The sequence below is a fragment of the Chelonoidis abingdonii genome, chromosome 16 (assembly GCF_003597395.2).
Source record: "Chelonoidis abingdonii isolate Lonesome George chromosome 16, CheloAbing_2.0, whole genome shotgun sequence".
Taxonomy (NCBI): Eukaryota; Metazoa; Chordata; order Testudines; family Testudinidae; genus Chelonoidis; species Chelonoidis abingdonii.
In genome coordinates this window covers 6746693-6764304 of record NC_133784.1, presented here as the reverse complement: position 1 = coordinate 6764304, position 17612 = coordinate 6746693, and the positions used below count along the sequence as shown (strand labels likewise).

Sequence of the window (17612 nt, the reverse complement as noted above, 5' to 3'; positions counted from 1 at the left end):
CCCCGACACCCGGCGCCTGGTGCTGCACATGCGGGACGCGGCCACCTGCCCCTGCCCGCAGCTGGCCGACCTGCGCCGCCCCTTCCTGGTGCTGGGCCGCAAGGAGGGCGGGGGCTGCTGCTGGGGGCTGTGTACCGCTGGGAGCGCAGCAACCGGGAGATGCGCTTCGCCCTCAAGTTCACGTTCTCTTACCCCTGCCCCCCGCGCTACGCCCTGCTCCCCGGGGCCGAGCAGCCCTCGGGCCCCCCGCCTGCCGGGCACCCCCATAACCCCTCTACTAGGCACCTCTGGGACTCCCTCCGGTCCTCCCCTCACCTACCGGGCACCCTCCTAACCCTTCCGCACTAGGCACCCCTGGGACTCCTCCCCCCTGCCTGCCAGACACCCCCCCGAACCTCCCCTCGCCTACTGGGCACCCCAAGGAACCCCCCACTAGGCACCCTGGGACTCCTGCCCCCCCACCTGCCAGGCACCCCCGGGAACCAACCTGCTAGGCACTCCTGAGACTCCTGCCCCCTGCCTGCTGGGCACCCCCATAACACCCCCCCCACTAGGTACCCCTGGGACTCCTCACCCCTGCCTGTCAGGCACCCCCAGGAACCCCTCCCGCTAGGCACCCCTGGGACTTCTCATCCCCACCTGCCAGGCACCTCCATAACCCTCCTGCTAGGTGCCCCTGGGACTCCTCACCCCCACCTACCAGACACCCCCCCTGAACATCCCCTCGCCTACTGGGTACCCCAAGGAACCCCGCCGCTAGGTACACCTGGGACTCCTCATCCCTGCCTGTCAGGCACCCCCAGGAACCCCTCCCACTAGGCACCCCTGGGACTTCTCATCCCCACCTGCCAGGCACCTCCATAACCCTCCTGCTAGGTGCCCCTAGGACTCCTGCCCCCTGCCTGCCAGGCACCCCCCCTAGGCACGCCTGGGACTCCTCCCCTCTCACCTACCGGGCACCCCCAGGAACTCCTCCCATCCCATCTGTTGGACACTCTTTGCCCCCTACCTGCTGGGCATCCCACAACCCCCCAACCATCTGCTGGGCAGCCCCTGGGACTCCCATCCATCTGCCAGGCCCCCCCCTCCCCCTCCCCAGGAACCTCCTCTGCTGAGCACCCCTGGGACACCCAGAACTCCCACCTCCCTGCTGGACACCCGCCCCCCCCCATCTCCCTGCCCTCTGCTCTGTGGGACCAAGCAGCACTGGGGGGCACTACGTTTGTGCTGTGCCCAGCGGGTGGCAAACCCCAGGCAGGCGGCCTCCGTCCCAGCGCATTCTCCAGCCTGCGAATTACAGTGTGTCAGGCCGGTTAACCCGGGTGCCAGGTCCCTCCTGCTCAGTGGGGGGGCCAGGGGGATCTCTAGGGAGGAGTGGGGAATTCAGGCTCCTGCCCTGTGACGGTGCTGCCCGTGGGAGCCAGCTGAGGTCACTCAGTCAGGGTGAACTGCAAACAGAACGGGGCAGACAAACCCCAAACCCTGGTGGATCTTCCAATACTGAGATTTACCAACCAGCACAGAACAGCTTCTGTAGCACCTCACTGGTTACGCAGATTCCAAACAACGCAGTTCCCTTAAAGTGCCAAGCCTCAGGCCTCCATCCAGACACACCTGTCAGATATGATGATGGCCACTGAAAATCTTATCTCATCATATAAAAGAAAAGGTTCTTCCACCCCGAAAGGATCAGCCACACACCCAGGTCCAATTATAACTTAGATTTTACCCAAAATACATGCTATTAGCCAATTTTTATTAACTAAGCTAAACTATTAAAAAAGAAAAGAGAGTTGGGTAAAAGATCAATATACAGAAAGACTTGAATTCAATTCCTGAGGTTGAGGTACACAGCAGAGATGAGTGTGTAGTTGCTAAAAGTCCTTTTAGAAATAGTCCATAGGTTACAGTCCAATTTTCATATTCCGGGTGACTCCAGTCAGTGACTAGGGATCTCAATCCTTGTGGCTTAAGGTTTCCCCCTCTTGAAACCCAAAGCAGATCTGAGATGAAGTCCCAGGGTTCTTACACATTTCCAGCAGCCTCTTGGCCTGAGAGAATCAGCTTAATCTTCACAAGTACTGTTCTTAATCTGCTGTCTCCCAAACAGCCTGGCAGTTAGCACAGAGTAATTTATCCATTAAACAGTTCAGATACAGGTTAGCACAACCTTCAAAGAGACACACAGACAATAATCCTATTTCACTCAAGTGTCTTCCTAAATGTTAATATTCCTTTTTTGATCTTTGAATCAAAGCTCTCGCAATAGACAAGACTTGTTTGCTGCCATCCCAAGCCCTGAGCAAACACCTCCCCTTCTACCTCTAACAATGCCCGCTGCATTTCAGAGTTCTGTTCATTTACAGGCTTCAAAGTGGCAGCCGTGTTAGTCCTTGTGGCACCTTAGAGACTAACACGTTTATTTGGGCATAAGCTTTCATGGGCTACAGCCCACTTCATGGGATGCGTGGAGTGGAACATACAGAGGCAGGTATCAGTCCGCAGCACATGAAAAGCGGGAGCTGATCAGGTGCTCGGGGGGTCAGTGCTAAGGAACCTGGGCTATTCTCAACAGGAGGAAGAATCACTTTTGCCGTGGGAATGAGGGTGGCTCATTTCCGACAGTTGACAAGGTGTGAGGAACAGGAGGGGAAATGAGCAGTTAGTTTTCGTAGTGACCCCCCCACTCCTGTACAGATCTCCCAGCCAGGCTCTGGTTCGCCATGGGGCAGGGCAGTCTGGGACTAGTTCATTAACTCCTTCTGGCCTGTCACCTTCCAATCAGATATTGTATTACACCCCCACCACCACCTGCTCCTGTCTGCCCCCTCCCGCTCAGCAGCTGACTGGCGGCCGGTCCCAGGGCCACCGGAGCAGCAGTCCCAGCCAGCCCCATGGGTGCTGAGCTCCGCTTATTTCTTCTTCATGGGTGCTGAGCCCCTGAGCACCCGCAGAGTAGTTGGCCCCGTTCCCCAGCAAGGCCCCATGGCTACAGAAGGGCACAAGGCCTGGCCAGCCAGAGCGGCAGCGAGCCACTCCAAGCACAGGGCCCCCTCACCCCTGGGACCTCAGCTCGGCTCCCTGCCATGCAGCCATCTGCTGACCAATGGCCCTGCCCCCCTCCAGCGGAGAGATGCCACAGGCCAGAGCACGAGGGACACGGGCAGAGGCTGTTGGCACAGCGGCTCCTCCACTGGGGACCTGGCTGCTGGCAGGGTGGGGCACATCTCTGTGCTCCCCAGCAAGGCCCAGGCCGGGCGCACCCAAGGATCCTGCCAACACCAGCATCACACAGCAACTGTGGCCTGGCCATAGTGCAGCCCGGCTGCCCCAGCTTGCAGGGCCAAAGCTGCCTGGCCTGCACACAGCCAGGCCTGGCATCCCAGGCAGGCATGGTGGGGGGAAGGGGCAGCTGCCTCACACCAGGCCAGGAAACACCGGCTGAATCCAGGGATGCCACCACCAGGAGGAGATGCTGCCGGACAAGGCCCAAGCCCCAGCGCAAGGGCTACAGGCTCCAGGGGGCTGTGGCAGGAGCTGATCCACCCAGCCAAGCCCCGGCTCTGTCACACATACCGTTGGCTCCAAGGAACAAGGCAGGTGGGGGCTGCAGGCCCAGCCTAGAACTCCGCTACCGCTTGGCGCTGGGGTTATGTGCCCCCTGAGATGCTGGCACCATTGGCATCCACTAGCCTATGCCAGGGCCTTCACAGGTCCCCATGGCACAGATACCCCTACAAGGGACTGGGCCAAGGCCCCGCAGCCCGAGCTACCCCCTTTGCCCCACAGCATCAGCCGCTCCGGGCAGAACTCCAGCAGCACATTCTCCAGGCACCCGGCAGGAGCAGCCTCCCCCACCCCCAGCTCCAGAGGTTACGTTCTGCACGGAGCTGGGTGCTTTGCTGCATGCCAGCCACCCCGGGGAGGGAGCGCAGCTTGGGCAGATCACGGGCAGCAGCAAGGTGGGGGCTGGCGAGGTGGGAGGGATACTGGCTGGGCCGGAGATTGGCCTGTGCTGGGGCTAGAGCCAAGCATGTGAGCCAGGGCCAGGCCAGGCCAGGCCAGGCTGGGGGGCAGCAGGGCACAGAACAAGGCTAATTATTGCACCCATTTGGGAGGGTGACAGGGTAGGAATTTTTTTTATGTTTTGCAGGAATAGTGTGTGCCTCAGTTTACCCTACATGCTGCATAGGTATCTAGCTGTGGGGGACAGATTGTTTGCTCTTTGCAGAGAGCCAGGTGTGACTGACCTTGGGGGGTCTGGGGCCTGGGCGTGTCACTGTCGGGGGGGGGGGGTGCCACTCTACCTTCAGCTCATGACTGGGGCCCATCAGACTGGAGCAGGGACCTGGGGCCCCAAGGAGCTACCCTGCCCCGAGCCCAGGAGATAGGATAACACATTCAAACCCAGCTCCTGCCCTGTCTGGGATCCCTCCAGCTGCTCTGAGAGTTGCCCCCTCCTTGGCTCAGGCGAGGGCTCGTGTGTGGAGCCAGGGCTGCAAGGGAGCCATGGGGCAGGGCAGCGGCCTGGTGCTGCTGCTCAGGTGGGGAGGGGGGGGCGGCGGCAGGGCAGAGACCGCAGGATTCAGACTGGCAGGAGCACCTCTCCTGCAGAGCTTGCACAGCCCCCTCCCCATCCCAGCACCCAGCCCTCACCCTGCAGCCACAGCCATGGGTGCTAGGGGAAGAGCCACCCAGCTGGCACCCAGGTGCTGGTTGCTTCCAGGCCGAGGCAGGCAGGGACCAGCATCAGTCGGCTCCGCACACGCCCCCATGCCAGGCGAGAAGATGCCAGCCCAGCCTCCATTAAGAACCAGGGGTCCGAGCAACCCCCGGGGCCCAGAAAACACAGACATGGGGGTGCAGAGAATGTGGCATTTTCACCTTTCGTGAGCATAAAAACACGCTGCAGCACCCCCTGTATGCGAGCCGGTGGGCTCTGGCTGCGCCACACGCAGGGCAGGGAGCCCAGGGACACACACTCAGCAGGCCAATGTAACGGCAGAGAAATGCGGAGTCACCTTTATTTGGGGGAGTCTGTCACAGAAAACTAGGACCCCTGGTACTACCAGCACATTCTCAGCAGAGCTCCCTGCTTTGCCCAGAGCAGCAGCATTAGCCATGCTGGAGGGGGGGGCCAGCGGCACAGAGCAGGGACTTGCCCTGTGCGCTGGGACAGGGGGTTTCTCACTGGGACCAGCTCAGCCAGGGCGAGTGAGTCACATCCTTTACTAGCCAGCCCAAGCGAAGCAGAGGAGCCACGTTCACCACCCCCCAGAACTCACGCTGGTACCAGCTAAAACCAGACATGGGGCCACACGTTAATAAACCCAAACTGGAGAGTTAGATACTGGACCTAAGTGGTGCACAAAGCGCGGGGGGAAGAGGCTGAACTATATCCCCTCAACGCCCATGAGTCCTTAAGGACAGGGGTAGGGGGAATAGGCAGAAGCAATAGAGAGCTTGACACTGACAGCTGCCCCCCCTCCCCCCAGGACCCAGCCATGGACACCCTGCCCCTGAGAGCCTTCCTGAGCAGCTCAGGGCCTTCCTGAGCAGCTCAGGGCAGAGAGGGGGACACCCACCCCCCGCTGGCACGGCCACTCCTACTTGGGCTAGGACGAAACAGCAGCAGCAGTCACCCCAGCCTAGCCCCTCTGCCCCCCGCCAGGTCTCATCTGGCTCCAGCTGCGCCTGGCACATGGGAGTTGGGCCCATAGCCTGCCACACCTCCCAGCCCCACAGCGGAGAGGAGGGGTGGCCAGCCTCAGGCCCCTGCCAGCCCCGCTCTAGGCAGCCAGGAGTTAACACCTCCCCTCCAGCCCCCTGCCGGCCAGGAGCCCGCAGCAGAGCTCCAGGGAACAGAGCAGAGGGGCCTCTGCAGCCACGCAGCACCAGGGCAGGCGGGGGACTCAGAGACACATGATCCTGGTGCTCTCCTGCCCCGCGCGGCCAGGACGGGCAGCCAACAATGCGCCCGGCGGGGGCTCCACTCACTTCACAAGAGCCTGGTTACACGATGCACAGACGAACACAGTCTCCCTCTGGGCATCCGGGGCTGGAAGGAAAGGAGCTGTCAGAGATCCACCCCATTGCTCCCCAGAAACCAGCCCCCCAACCACCATCCCACACCCCGTGCCCCTCAATGACGCCCCTCATCACCACCCCCTAGAGACCCACCTCATCACCATCCAACCCCCCAGGAAACCTGCCCCCCATCATCACCACTATCCCCATCCCATCACTCTCCCCCCCGTCCCAAGACCCTCCCGATCACCACTCCCCCCTCCCCATCATTCCCAGCTGGCAGAGACCTGCCAGCGATCGGCTGCATCATGGCCCCCAGCAGAGCCCCGCACCCACCAAAGGGAGGAGAGCCGGCAATGGCCGCTGCACACTCCTGAGCGCTAGAGTTGCCAGGTGTCCGGTTTTGTCGAAAAGGCCCCATGGCAGCCGCCCGGGCCATTAAAAGTCTGGTCAGCGGCACAGCAGGGCTAAGGGAGGCTCCCTGCCGGCCCCGGCTCCACACAGCTCCCGGAAGCGGCCGGCTTGTCCGACCCCTAGGCACGGGGGCAGCCACCAGGGCTCCACCTGTACCCCCACCCTGAGCACCAGCTCCACAGCTTCCATTGGCTGGGAACCGCAGGGCAGCGCCTGTGGGCACAGCCATGTGCACCATGCAGAGCCGCCTGGCCCTGCACTTAGGCGCCGCAGGGACTCGGTGGCCACTTTCCCTTTCGAGAGCAGGGAGCTTCCCCTAGCCCTTCTGCATCGCTGACTGGAAGCTGCACCCCAGACCCCCTGCCCCAGGTTGGAATCCCATCCTGCACTCCAAACCCCTCGGCCCCAGCCGAAGCCTGCAGTACCTCAGCCCCCTGCCCCTGCCCGGAGCCCCCTCCTGCACCCCAAACCTCTCATCCCCAGCCCGGTGAAAGTGAGTGAGGGTGGGAAGGGGTTTGGAGTGGGGCGGGGCCACGTGGAAGGGGCAGAGTAGGGGCGGGGTGAGGGTGCTCAGCTTTGTGCAGTTAGGAAGTTGGTAGCCCCGCTGCTGCCCCACTGCTTGGCCGAGGCCAGGTCCGGCATAGCCGGGCGCCCCCCCCGCCCCCAGCGCCCCCGGCTGGCCGAGGCCAGGTCCGGCATAGCCGGACGAGGCCAGGGCTGGCATAGCTGGGAGCGAGAGAGGCCACCCCACCTGCACCCACTCACCTGTAGCTCCCATGGAGGATTTGGGGACTTTGTAGGAGCAGCAGCGGGAGCAGAAGCTGTTGCCGCAGTTACTGCAGCTCCGCTGGGGAGAGATGCACAGGTCAGAGCGTGCAGCAGCAGGGCCCGGCCCCAGGGAAGGCAGGGGATTGCCTGGTGGGGGCAGGGCAGGGTTTGCTGGAGGAAACTGTGACCCAAGGCCCTGCTGATGGCACCCAGCAGAGGGGAGAAGGGATACGGAGATCACCTGGCTCTGGCACGCACTTCGAGTGCCAACGAAGTTCCCACAGGGCTGAGCCGCCTACCCGCTAACCGCTGACCCTAGGGCAGAGCCGCGCAGGCAGGGCGACGCTCCCCTTGGCAAGTGCACTCTGGGCTGGCCCAGCGGGCACCGTCTGGGCACAGTGCGGGGCAGGCTGCAGGGGAGACTGGGGGGCATCCCAGTGAGGACTGAGCCAGGGGCAGAGCCCGCGGCGCAGCAGAGACACGCAGTCCAGCATGGAGGTTAACCCCCCGCCCCAAGCGGCAGCCAGACACTGTCTACACCAGTGCCTAGGTCAGTAGGGGGGTGAATTTCACATGCACCTGGGGCCGTCTAATTCCCCAGCGTAGACCTGTCCTTCGCACTGTCTGGGGTGCAGCTGAACCCCGCGTGTGTGAGGACAAGCAGCTGGAGCAGAGCTCTCAGCCAGCCGGACGGGGCTGAGGGTAATGGCTGGCTAGCCAAGTACAGGCTCTGGAGCTCGTGGGGGGATTTCATGTCAGAGGGGAGATCCCAGCCATACCCTGGCAAAGATATGTGCCTCAGCCCAGCCCATGCGGGGTCAGGCAAGGGGCAGCCAGGCAGCGAATGGCAGCTGGGCCCTGCAGCGGGACACTAGAGGGGTGGTGGGTGCCTGTTGCTGACTGTCCAGAGAGTGAGGCCTGTGACCAGCACTGGTGCTGGCTGGTTCAAGGACTCGCCCCATGCAGGATCAGCCCAGGAGGCACCACGCACCAGCCAGGGGACACTGACCATGGCACAGGACACGTGGGGCCCTAGCCAGCCCCACTACCCCCTAGCTGAGCCAGCCAGGCCAGGGCCCCAGAGACCCACTGCTACCGGACCAGCAGAGCTGGCAAGATGGGAGCGGGTGGGAAACAGGCAGAACTCACCCTCTTCTTGAGCACGGAGAAGGTGGCTGCGCAGCCGGTGCAGCTCCCTAGAGGAGAGGGAGTGAGGGGTCAGCTGGGCACTGCCTGCAGTAGGCAGCAGACAGGGACATGCAGGCTCAGCCTGGCTCCCATCCCTGCACCCCAGGGACCGTGGCGATACCCCTGCCTGGCACAAGGCCAGGCAGCCTCAGCGCGGAGACCAGCTTCTCTCCCCCGGGGACTGCCCCAGCTCTGTGAGCAGCAGCTGCTCGCGTCCTGAGCTCCCAAGGCCACATGCCCATCGCTGCTGCCTGGGACAGGGGGGACCCAGCTCAGAGCTCCAGGTCCAGCCCAGCGGGAGCCCTGGCTCAGGGAATCTTTTGGGGGCTCCAGCCACCAAATCCGTGCAGCGGGCACCAAGCATCCCCCGGCACCCTGGGCTGTGAGCCCTCATTACCCATGGGGGAGCCCCCCACTGCCCACAGCATGACTCAGGGCCAGACCAACCTGGCACCCAGACAGCCCGTCCCCAGCTCCCCCAGGCAGCGGCAGCCCGGCCACCCCTAGCCCAGCACCGGATGGACACAGGCAGAGGGGGTGTCCCAGCAGGCTGGCGGTTTCAGCAGCCGGCCCCTCCCAGCATTCAGCAGCCCAGCCCCCCTACCAAAGTTGTTGCTGGGGTAGCGCTTGCGCAGGCGCTCCGTCAGCCGCGACACCTTGCTGCGGATCACCTCATTCTTGCTCATGACGCTGCTGTCTGGGAGGCCGATGTCAAACTCAGCGGAGCACTGGGAGACATCATCGTCCTCCTGTCGGAGAGCCCAGTTCAGCCGGGGGTTGCTCCCTGGGGACCCGACTGGGCACAGAGCTCTGCTCTGGCCAAGCCACCCGGGGGCCACGGGGCAGGAGCTGGTGGGGGGCGCTTGGCCTGGTGCTGCTCTAGGGAAAAGGGCCCAGCTCTGCCCAGAGCCCGTGCTTCCCCCAGTCCCGGCCAAGCACCAGCCCCACCTGGTACTCACCACGGCCAGCACCTGGGTCTCCTTCTCCCACAGCGAGGAGAAAAGAGAGGAGAGGCAGTAGCGATGGAACAGACAGCAGCAGGGCCCTCATCGTGTCCCCCCGGGACAGCCCTGGACCCTCAGCTTCTCCCCGAGGCAGAGACAGCAGCACTAATCTTTGCCTGCCTGGCACACGGGCAGCACATGCCAGGGCATGGGGAAGGGCCGGGGACAGGTCCCCCACACAGCCCCCTCATTCTAAGGGGGAAGTGGGGTTCCCTGTCCAGCTCACGCTCACCAGTGCCCTCCAGCGACCACCAAGAGAGTAGACAGCTAGACGCGATACCCGCATCCAGCCAGGTGTGTGGGGAGCCCCTCATCCCGCCCCCCAGTGGGTACGCACCTCGATAGCATCTTTAAACTCCTCGTCGGGCTCCGCCTCCTCTGCTTCCTCCACGCTGCCGGGTGTGAGGTCCTGCCAGGATACAGGCCCTGGTCACTACGGCCCTGCCCGCCCAGGCACGGAGCGACACAGGGCTGCCGGCAGCACAGGGCAGCGGGCAGAGAGCGGCAGCCAGGGGCACGGGCAGGGACCAGGCTCCGGTTGGGGGCCGGGAAGCACGAGCTGCCACACCAGCCTCCAGCCCAGCCGGCTCACCTCGGTGCTGGTGGGCGTGGGAGTCAGATCCACCAGGGTGCCACCACCCTCCTCTCCTCCTGCGTCAGGCTCCGCTGGCTCCGGGGCACTGGCGACGGGCTTGGGGCCAAGGCTCTGCTCTACCGTAGCCTTGAGCTCCAGCAGCACTGGGGAGAGAGGGGTTGTGTGGCTGGACACACCTTGAGCACAGCAGCCTCCCCCCTACCCCCCGGGGCCCAGAACTCCCACCCCATGGACAGCCCCCATCACTACCCCCCAGTAGGGCCCCACTCAGCCATGGCCCAGGCACTAGCAGCAGTTCCCATTGCTCCATGGGGCAGCCACGTACCCAGCACCTGCAACACAGGGCAGGGGCCACTGCCCCTCTGAGACGCAGTACGGAGGGGGGTGGACTGACCGGGGAATCTCATCTGGTTTTACTGGGACTGTCAGCATGGGGGATGGGAGAGCAGGGGGTGACTTTAGGTGAGGGACAGTACCTGAGCCTGGAACCTGAGCCAGGAGGGGGGGTGGGGTCAGGTGACACCTTTGCCGGGAAACTGGACAAAGGCTGGGGGGGTGGGGGAGGCTGGGTGAGACGGCTGGAGGGGGTTTCAGCTTTGCTCTGGCTGGGAAGAGGCAGGAACCCCAAGTCTGGGGTCTAAGCTCCTTGCCCCTCAGAGGGACCAGGCTGAGGGGTCCTGGGTATACCTACTGTCTGTTACAGTTATCCCCCTATTCCATTTTGTCTCTTACAGTTGTCCCCATGCTCCATTTTTGTTTTTTGTTCTCCTGTGGCCTCCCCTCCCTGGCTGTTAAGTTGTTTAGCAGGGCCCCTTAAAGTTGTTTACCAAGAGCCATTGCCCTTTTCAAAGGGATGGCCAATTGTGCTAAGTGGGACCACTGCCCTGTTCAAAGGGTTAGTCCTGTTATCACCTTGTTAAACCTGGGCTCGGTGTAGGGTGGACAATGTCCAGTTGCAAGGCCTATTGTGTTTTTAAGGTCCTGGGCATGAGTCATAGGCCTCATGTGCTTCTGAGTCACCTATTGCACAGGACTCTGCCCAGACATGTCTCTGTGCTCACCTGCCTTTTTTTTTTTTTTTCTCTGTCCCCTGCCTCTGAGCCAATCAAAAGTACTGGTGGGAAACTGCCTAAGTTTGCCCTTAAAACCAGACATTTTCTGCTCAGACCTCAGAAAGGTTCCTGCATTGCTGCCTGGTCTGATCAGCCAGGGGTTCTGGGGGGTCCTTTCTCCGCTCTCGTTTTATTTTTGAGCGTACTCCCGTTTTTTGAAACCCCCCCCCACGAAGAACGAATTGCTGCCTGAGAGATCTCCTGATTATTGAGACTGTACCCAGCCTTCTGATGATTTTGCTGCTTTTACCTCTGCTGCTTCCTTTGGGGCTGGTAAGAATCCCTCTGTGAAATTCTGTGAAATTCTCTATACTTTTATTTTATTATCTTAGCTGCTCTCTCTCTTTCCCCAGCACCCAGACTTAACCAGCACCCAGCATAGCTGTGGTTAAGTTAGGTTTAGAGAATTGTTTGTATTGTGTTCTGTAAGTTAGGTTTAAGAAATTGTTGCATTGTGTTCTGTTACTTGCTAATTTGTGTAGTCTTGGTTAAGTTAGGTCATAGATAAGATTTTGCTGTGTTCTGTATAGTTGTGGTTAAGTCTGTCTTCCTGCTGCCCCCACCGAGCTCTCCAGTCACCCCATACCCCTCAGTCTCTCTGCTGTTTAAACCTGCAGCCTGCCTGCCCTCTGTCTCCTGAAGTTTAAATCTCCCTCTGCTCTCTGCTGTTTAAAGCTGCAGCCTGCCTGCTCTTTCTCTCTGCTGTTTAAACCTGCAGCCTGCCTGCTCTCTGTCTCCTGAAGCTCTCTCTCTCTCTCTCCTTTTTAATCCCTTCCTCCACACTCTCCTATTACCCCCAAACCTCAATTGTATTACTGAAGTCTAGCATAAAACCCCATTGGTTACCCTTTTTCTCTCTAACACACCTCACATTTTACATTTATACCACTGTGACACATTTTTACCTAGAGTTGGTTACTTACCACATTTTCCCATAACTGTTAGTTGGCTATATGCTGCTGTGACACACCTTTTATATAGAAATTGTTAGCTACTTGTTACATTTATACTTCAGTGTTAATTGGTTACCAACTGTATTGTACCCCACTGTATTGTACCCCACTATTGAAACCCCCTATACTATTTGCTAAAAGAAACCCCTCCCCAATTGTCTACCTTAACAAACCCCATACCCCTCACTATTGAATTTTCCCTGTTTTTTGCATTTTCTTAATAAAGTTTATTTTGCACCCCACCTGTGTGGTAATTGCTCCCCAAGATCCCATATACCTGCTGGCAGGGACACCTACAAGCCCTGCTTGGGCCTGTGTCCTGTCGTCTAATAAATCTTCTGTGTTACTGGCTGGCTGAGAGTCCAGGTGACTCACAGAAATTTGGGGTGCAGGGCCTGGACTTCCCCTCACTCCATGACACTCTTGCGCCGCACAGCAGCTGGCTGGGACAGCAAAGCCCCCGCCGACCTGCCATTCTGCGTGCAGGCAGTCCTCCCCCCACAGAGTCGTGGCTAGCGCTCACTCCCACCACCAGCTCCCCTCAGGGCAGGGGACTCGGGGAGGTGCTCAGTCTCTCTGGGCCACGGATCCAGCCGGTACTGGGGCAGCCCAGGGGCTGATTCTGCGGTGAGGGGCCAAGCGAGTCCCTAGCTCCGCAGAGGGGACAGGATGGCAACTCGAGCGCTGGCGGTCTGAGCCCAGAGCCAGCCACTGCCCTCACACCGGCCTAGTTGGGTGCCAGGCTGCGGCGTCACCCCCTGAAGGAGCAGCAGCTACTGCCAGAGCCAGGTTCCTTGGACCAGGGGGCAGCAGGGGAGAGCCTGGCATAGCAGAGGGCACAGAGGACCCCAGAGCAGAGGGAGGGGGACGGGAAGCAGGGATGAACCTGGCAGCTCTAGCTATGGGGAGAGGCAGACCTGCGGGAAACCTGCATGGGCCCAGCTGGGAGGGAGGTAGCTGGGGGGGCTCCAGCTGGCATTTGTCCCGACTGCCAGTCAGACCCACTGCTGCCCCCAGAGCTCATGGGTGCCCGCGGGGAGGCTCACCTCGGTAGAACTCGGCGTTCCCCAGGAAGAGGGTGCTGTTAAGCAGGGCGAGAACCCAGCAGAGGGGCAGCAGGTACAGGACACAGAGAGAGCCCAGCAGCGCCCCATAGAACCTGGGCAAGGAGGGTGATGGGCTCAGAACAGCAGGAGCACCTTGGCCACGTGCCCAGCATATGTAGCCCCCATCCTGCACCCCCCTGCCACACGTACACAGCCCCTACCCCACCGTGCCATGCACTAAGTGTATGTGCCTCCCCCAGGCCACCCCCCCGGTGTCCTCAGGCCATGTACCCCGCCTCGTACAGGCTGTCACACCCATCCCCCTACAGCTGCATGCCCAGAGTCCACACCCCACCCCCACCGAAATACAGGAGAGCCAAGCTGGGCATCTCCCTTCCTCCCAGGCACAGGGCACCACGTGCCCGGCTCACTGGCTGGGTTTGCAGCCTCACCGGGGGTCCCCAGCCAGGCCCTGCAGCAGAGAGGGCCAGAGGAGAAAGCCCATGGGGGCGGGGAGGGGCAGCTGGCAGGCCCGGGGGGAAGGGGCAGACTCACTGGGACGACAGGGCCGGGGACTCCCAGTACAGCACGCGGTATGCCCCCTCGCAGGCACAGCACAGCCAGCTCAGGAAGCCCTCCAGCTGGATCAGGCTGGGGAAGAAATGGGACCATCAGGGGGTTCCCACCCCAGGCATGTACCCAGCCCCCCAGGGCCTGTCTGGCAGGGACCCCAGCCCCTAGTGGGCAGTTATGGAATAGCCCGTCCCTGCCCCCACTCCACAGGCCTGAGCCCTGGCAGGGAGGGGGTCTCACCCCCCAAGCTGGAGTCCCCATGTCAGGGAGGGAGCCCCCAGGAGCCCAGCCCAGTCGCGCCCCGTCCCGTAGGGCCTTGGCAGCTGGACGGGTCCCAGCACTTACAATCTCTTCACCTCAGCGACGGCTTCGTGCCGCGCCAGCCGCACCTGTTGCACGTCCTCACGCCGCACACTGTGGTACCTCTGGCGCACCAGCTCCGGTGCCGGCCGGCGGGCCCGGCATGTCTCCCGCAGGTAGCCCAGCAGGGCTGGTAGCAGGACCAGCAGGGCGCACAGCAAGAACCAGGCAGCTGGAAAAACCAGGGCACGTCAGGTCACCCAGCCCGGAGCAGAACCAATGCCACCCCCGGCCGTGCTCAGGGGCATGAGCCAGTTCCAGCTCCGTGCTAGCGGCCCCTCACCTCAGTCATGCCCGTCTGCCCCAGCTGCCCACCCGCCACCCCATCCCCCGCCCTGCCAGCCTGCTCCCCATCCCCCACCCACCAGTCACCTGGGCCCCTGCCCCCAGCAGCCCCTCACCTTCAGTCAGGGTGAGCAGAAGGAAGTTGAGGCCCAGGCAGGTGAGCAGCGAGCACAGGGGCATCTGCCACCTGCAGGGCAGAGCTCAGGTTAGTGACCATGAACCGTGCTGGGTTCCCCCCGACCCCCGTGGGCGAGCCTGGCACCTACCTTAGCAGGAAGCAGATCCCCTCCCAGGCATCCTGCAGCGGCTCCAGGTACATCTCCAGCCGCTTGGAGGACAGGACCAGGTTGAAGAGGTCGAAGGCCGGGGGCTTGGGGGGGACGGGTGATTCCATCTGGGCGTCCGGCAGGCTCAGGCCCCCCTCCAGTCCCTGCCCCACAGCCTCGCGCTCCGTCACCTGCATGCTGCACACAGGAGTCAGACCCTTCCTGCCAGCCCCACGGCAGGGGGGAGGCGCTGCCCTGCGGGGTGGGGCGGGCGCTCAGGGGCCGAGGGGGGGAGGGCGCTGCCCTGCGGGGTAGTGGAGGGGGCAGGGCGCTCAGGGGCCGAGGGGGGAGGCGCTGCCCTGCGGGGTGGGGGGGGGCGCTTCTCACGGGGCGAGGGGGGGGGGCTGCCCGCTCAGTGGGGGGGGCTCTGCTTCCCGAGGGCCGAGCGGGGGGGAGGGCGCTGCCCTGCGGGGTGGGGGGGGGGCGCGTCATGGGGGGCCGAGGAGGGGAGGGCGGGCTGCCCTGCGGGGTGGGGGGGGGGCGCTCAGGGCCGAGGGGGTGGGAGGGGCCTCGGCGGGTGGGGGGGGGGCGTCAGGGGCCGAGGGGGGAGGGCGCTGGCGCCCTGCGGGGAGGGGGGGCGCTCACTGGAGAGGGCCAGGGAGACAGGAGAGGGCGCTTGCCCTGCGGGGTGGTGGGGCGCTCAGGGGCAGGGCGGCTCCCCCACGGGGGGCTGCACCCTCCAGAGGCTGTGGCCCGGGGCAGCCAGCTCGCCCCACCAGGGCTGAGGAGCCCGGGCTCCTCGCAGACCCTTCCCGTGAGGCCACCAGCAGCCGGGGAAGCAGCCTCCCCCGCCATGGCCAACGCCCCCGCGCCCAAGCGGGCGCTGCGCTCCGCGGGCTGGGAGACGAGAGCAGGTGCCTGCGCCCTCCGCGCCTCGGGGGCCCACGGTCCCACATCACGTCACCCCGCCACGGGGATGATGCCCTGCCGGTTGCCTCGCACTCCCCGCCCGCAGCCCCCGTCAGCCCGGCCCTGCGGTGCCCGCACTCCGACCCGCAGCCCCCGTCAGCCCGGCCACAATTCTGCCGGTGCCTCCGCACCTCCCGACCCGCAGCCCCCCCCCAGCCCGCCCGCCCTGCCCGGCCTGCCCCCCCAGCCCTGCCGGTGCCCCGCACTCCCGACCCGTCAAGCCCCCCCATCCCGGCCCTGCCCCCGCCCCCCGCCAGCCCTGCGGTGCCCGAAACTCCGATTCTTCCGACCAGCCCCCAGCCCGCGCCCTGCCCGGGCCCTGCCCCCCTAGCCCTGCCGGTGCCCGCACTCCCGACGACCGCAGCCCCCCCAGCCCCAGCCTGCCGGCCCTGCCCGGCCCCCCCCAGCCCTGCCGGGTGCTCGTTCTCCCGACCTCTTTCAAGCCCCCCCAGCCCGGCCCTGCTCTCTCTTTCTCCTGCCCTTTCTGCAGCACTCCACCCGACCTAGGCAACGATGGGCCCTGGGCTCCCAGACGCGCTGGGCGGTGAGTGAGTCTCCCACCTGGCCCGAGCCCGCACTGGCAGCGCCGCTTCCTCCCCACGTGATCCCAGGACTCTCCCGTTTCCCGCGACAGCCAATCGGGAGTGCGGGGGCGGGTCTTGGCAGCAGGCCCCGCCCATGGCTGCGGCCGCGGAAGGCCCCGGCCAGACCCCAGCGCCCGGCCCCGCCCCGAAATGCCCAGCCAGGCCCCGCCTCCATGAACTGGCTCCCACCCACCGCCCGGTCCCTGGCCTCCCAGAGCGGCCAGGCCCCGCCCCCAGACCAGCCCCGCCCACTGCCTAGTCAGGCCCCGCCCCCAGCCCCGCCCAGTTGGGTTGTGGGGCTGGCTTGGGGGCACCCCACAGCTCGGGGTCAGGCTGCTGGGAGGGCACGAGGCCCTGGCACGTTGGTAGATGGGCCCCGGCTCTGTGCTGCTCCCAGGGACCAAGCAGCATCCGGCGGGATGCCCAGGCCGTGTCTGCGGGAGATGGGGCGGCTCTGCAGACATGTGGGGTCATCGCTGGGAGCCCCTGACGCTGGCTTGGGGGCAGGACATGAGACCCCTTGCTGAGCCCTCTGTTGCCCTGACCCATGGCACTGCCCATCAGCAGCTGCGCCAGGAGCTGCACAGGCCATTCATGCCGGTTACAGCCCAGCGACTGGCGCCTCTGGGGGAGATCAGGGGCTGGGGCCGTTAGCACCCCTGGATGCTGGAGCCTTTGAAGGGAGGCGAAGGGCCAGGATACCCATGGCACCATTCTCTGAATGCTTAGGGTGACCACACATCCCGTTTTGGCCGGGACAATCCCTCTTTTAGGCCCTGTCCTGGTCATCCCGACTCTTTTGACAAACTGGGCATTTGTCCTGTTTGTTCTTGCCAACTGATGATCGGTTGGCAAGAACAAACAGGACAAATGCCCAGTTTTGCCAAAAAAGTGGAGTGGGACCCCAAGCGGGGCACAGAGGAACATGCAAGGGAAGTGAGTGACAATGGCAGCCCGGCGTTGTGGGGGCTGCCTCAGGCGGCTCCATGAGTGAGCAGGCGGAGTGGGGGCTCGAACCACCAGGCGGGGGAGAAGGAGGCCACAGTGGGGAGTGGGATTGTGGGCAGTTGGAAGGGGGCTCAGCCCAGCCCTGAGTGATGGGGGGTCCTCAGGCTGGTCCAGGTGCCTGTGGGGAAGGGGGCTAGGGCCGGCCCCCCACAGGGAGGGGCCCTCAGGCAGGCCCAGAGATATCTCATTTTCCCTTTGTCCAGTTCCACATGTAGGGCGAGCCAGCCAGGCAGAGCTGCAGGGTCTCAGTGGAGGGATCAGATGATGGTTTGGGGAGGAAGGATTTAGGTTTATTAGGAATAGGGAAACCTTTTGGGAAATGACGACCCTATGCAGAAAGAACGGGCTCCACCAAAACCAAAACAGAATCAAATTGCTGGCATGTAAAAATGAAAAGGTCATAGAGCAGTTTTTAAACTAAGGCCTAGGGAAGCCAACAGGCACGGAGGAGCACACGGTC

The 17612-nt window shown here is 63.3% G+C and overlaps 2 protein-coding genes across 5 annotated transcripts in view; one reads left to right on the top strand and one right to left on the bottom strand.

Annotated features, from left to right (window-relative positions):
• SFRP5 (secreted frizzled related protein 5) overlaps positions 1-348 on the top strand; it is a 7328-nt gene extending 6980 nt beyond the window's left edge. Inside the window, 2 exon segments of the mRNA XM_075073047.1 lie at positions 2-110; positions 113-348. Coding sequence (XP_074929148.1) covers positions 2-110; positions 113-348 — 345 coding nt within the window.
• Positions 349-4996: 4648 nt separating this feature from the next.
• ZFYVE27 (zinc finger FYVE-type containing 27) lies at positions 4997-16163 on the bottom strand. 4 transcript variants are annotated; one of them, XM_032776900.2, is made up of 12 exons: positions 16122-16163; positions 14592-14789; positions 14442-14512; positions 14026-14212; positions 13663-13758; positions 13108-13220; positions 9994-10139; positions 9739-9810; positions 9002-9146; positions 8359-8405; positions 7207-7288; positions 4997-6058 (listed from the first exon to the last, which is right to left on the bottom strand). In XM_032776900.2, exons 2-12 carry the CDS (start codon positions 14786-14788, stop codon positions 5994-5996), a joined length of 1221 nt encoding a protein of 406 aa, XP_032632791.1. In that variant the 5' UTR covers position 14789; positions 16122-16163; the 3' UTR covers positions 4997-5993. The 4 variants fall into 4 exon arrangements, with proteins under 4 accessions (XP_032632791.1, XP_074929113.1, XP_074929115.1 ...); XM_075073012.1 differs by lacking the exon at positions 16122-16163 and adding an exon at positions 9357-9384 and having other exon boundaries at positions 9740-9810; positions 14592-14839; XM_075073014.1 differs by lacking the exon at positions 13663-13758 and having other exon boundaries at positions 16122-16153.
• Between the last annotated feature and the right edge of the window lie 1449 nt (positions 16164-17612).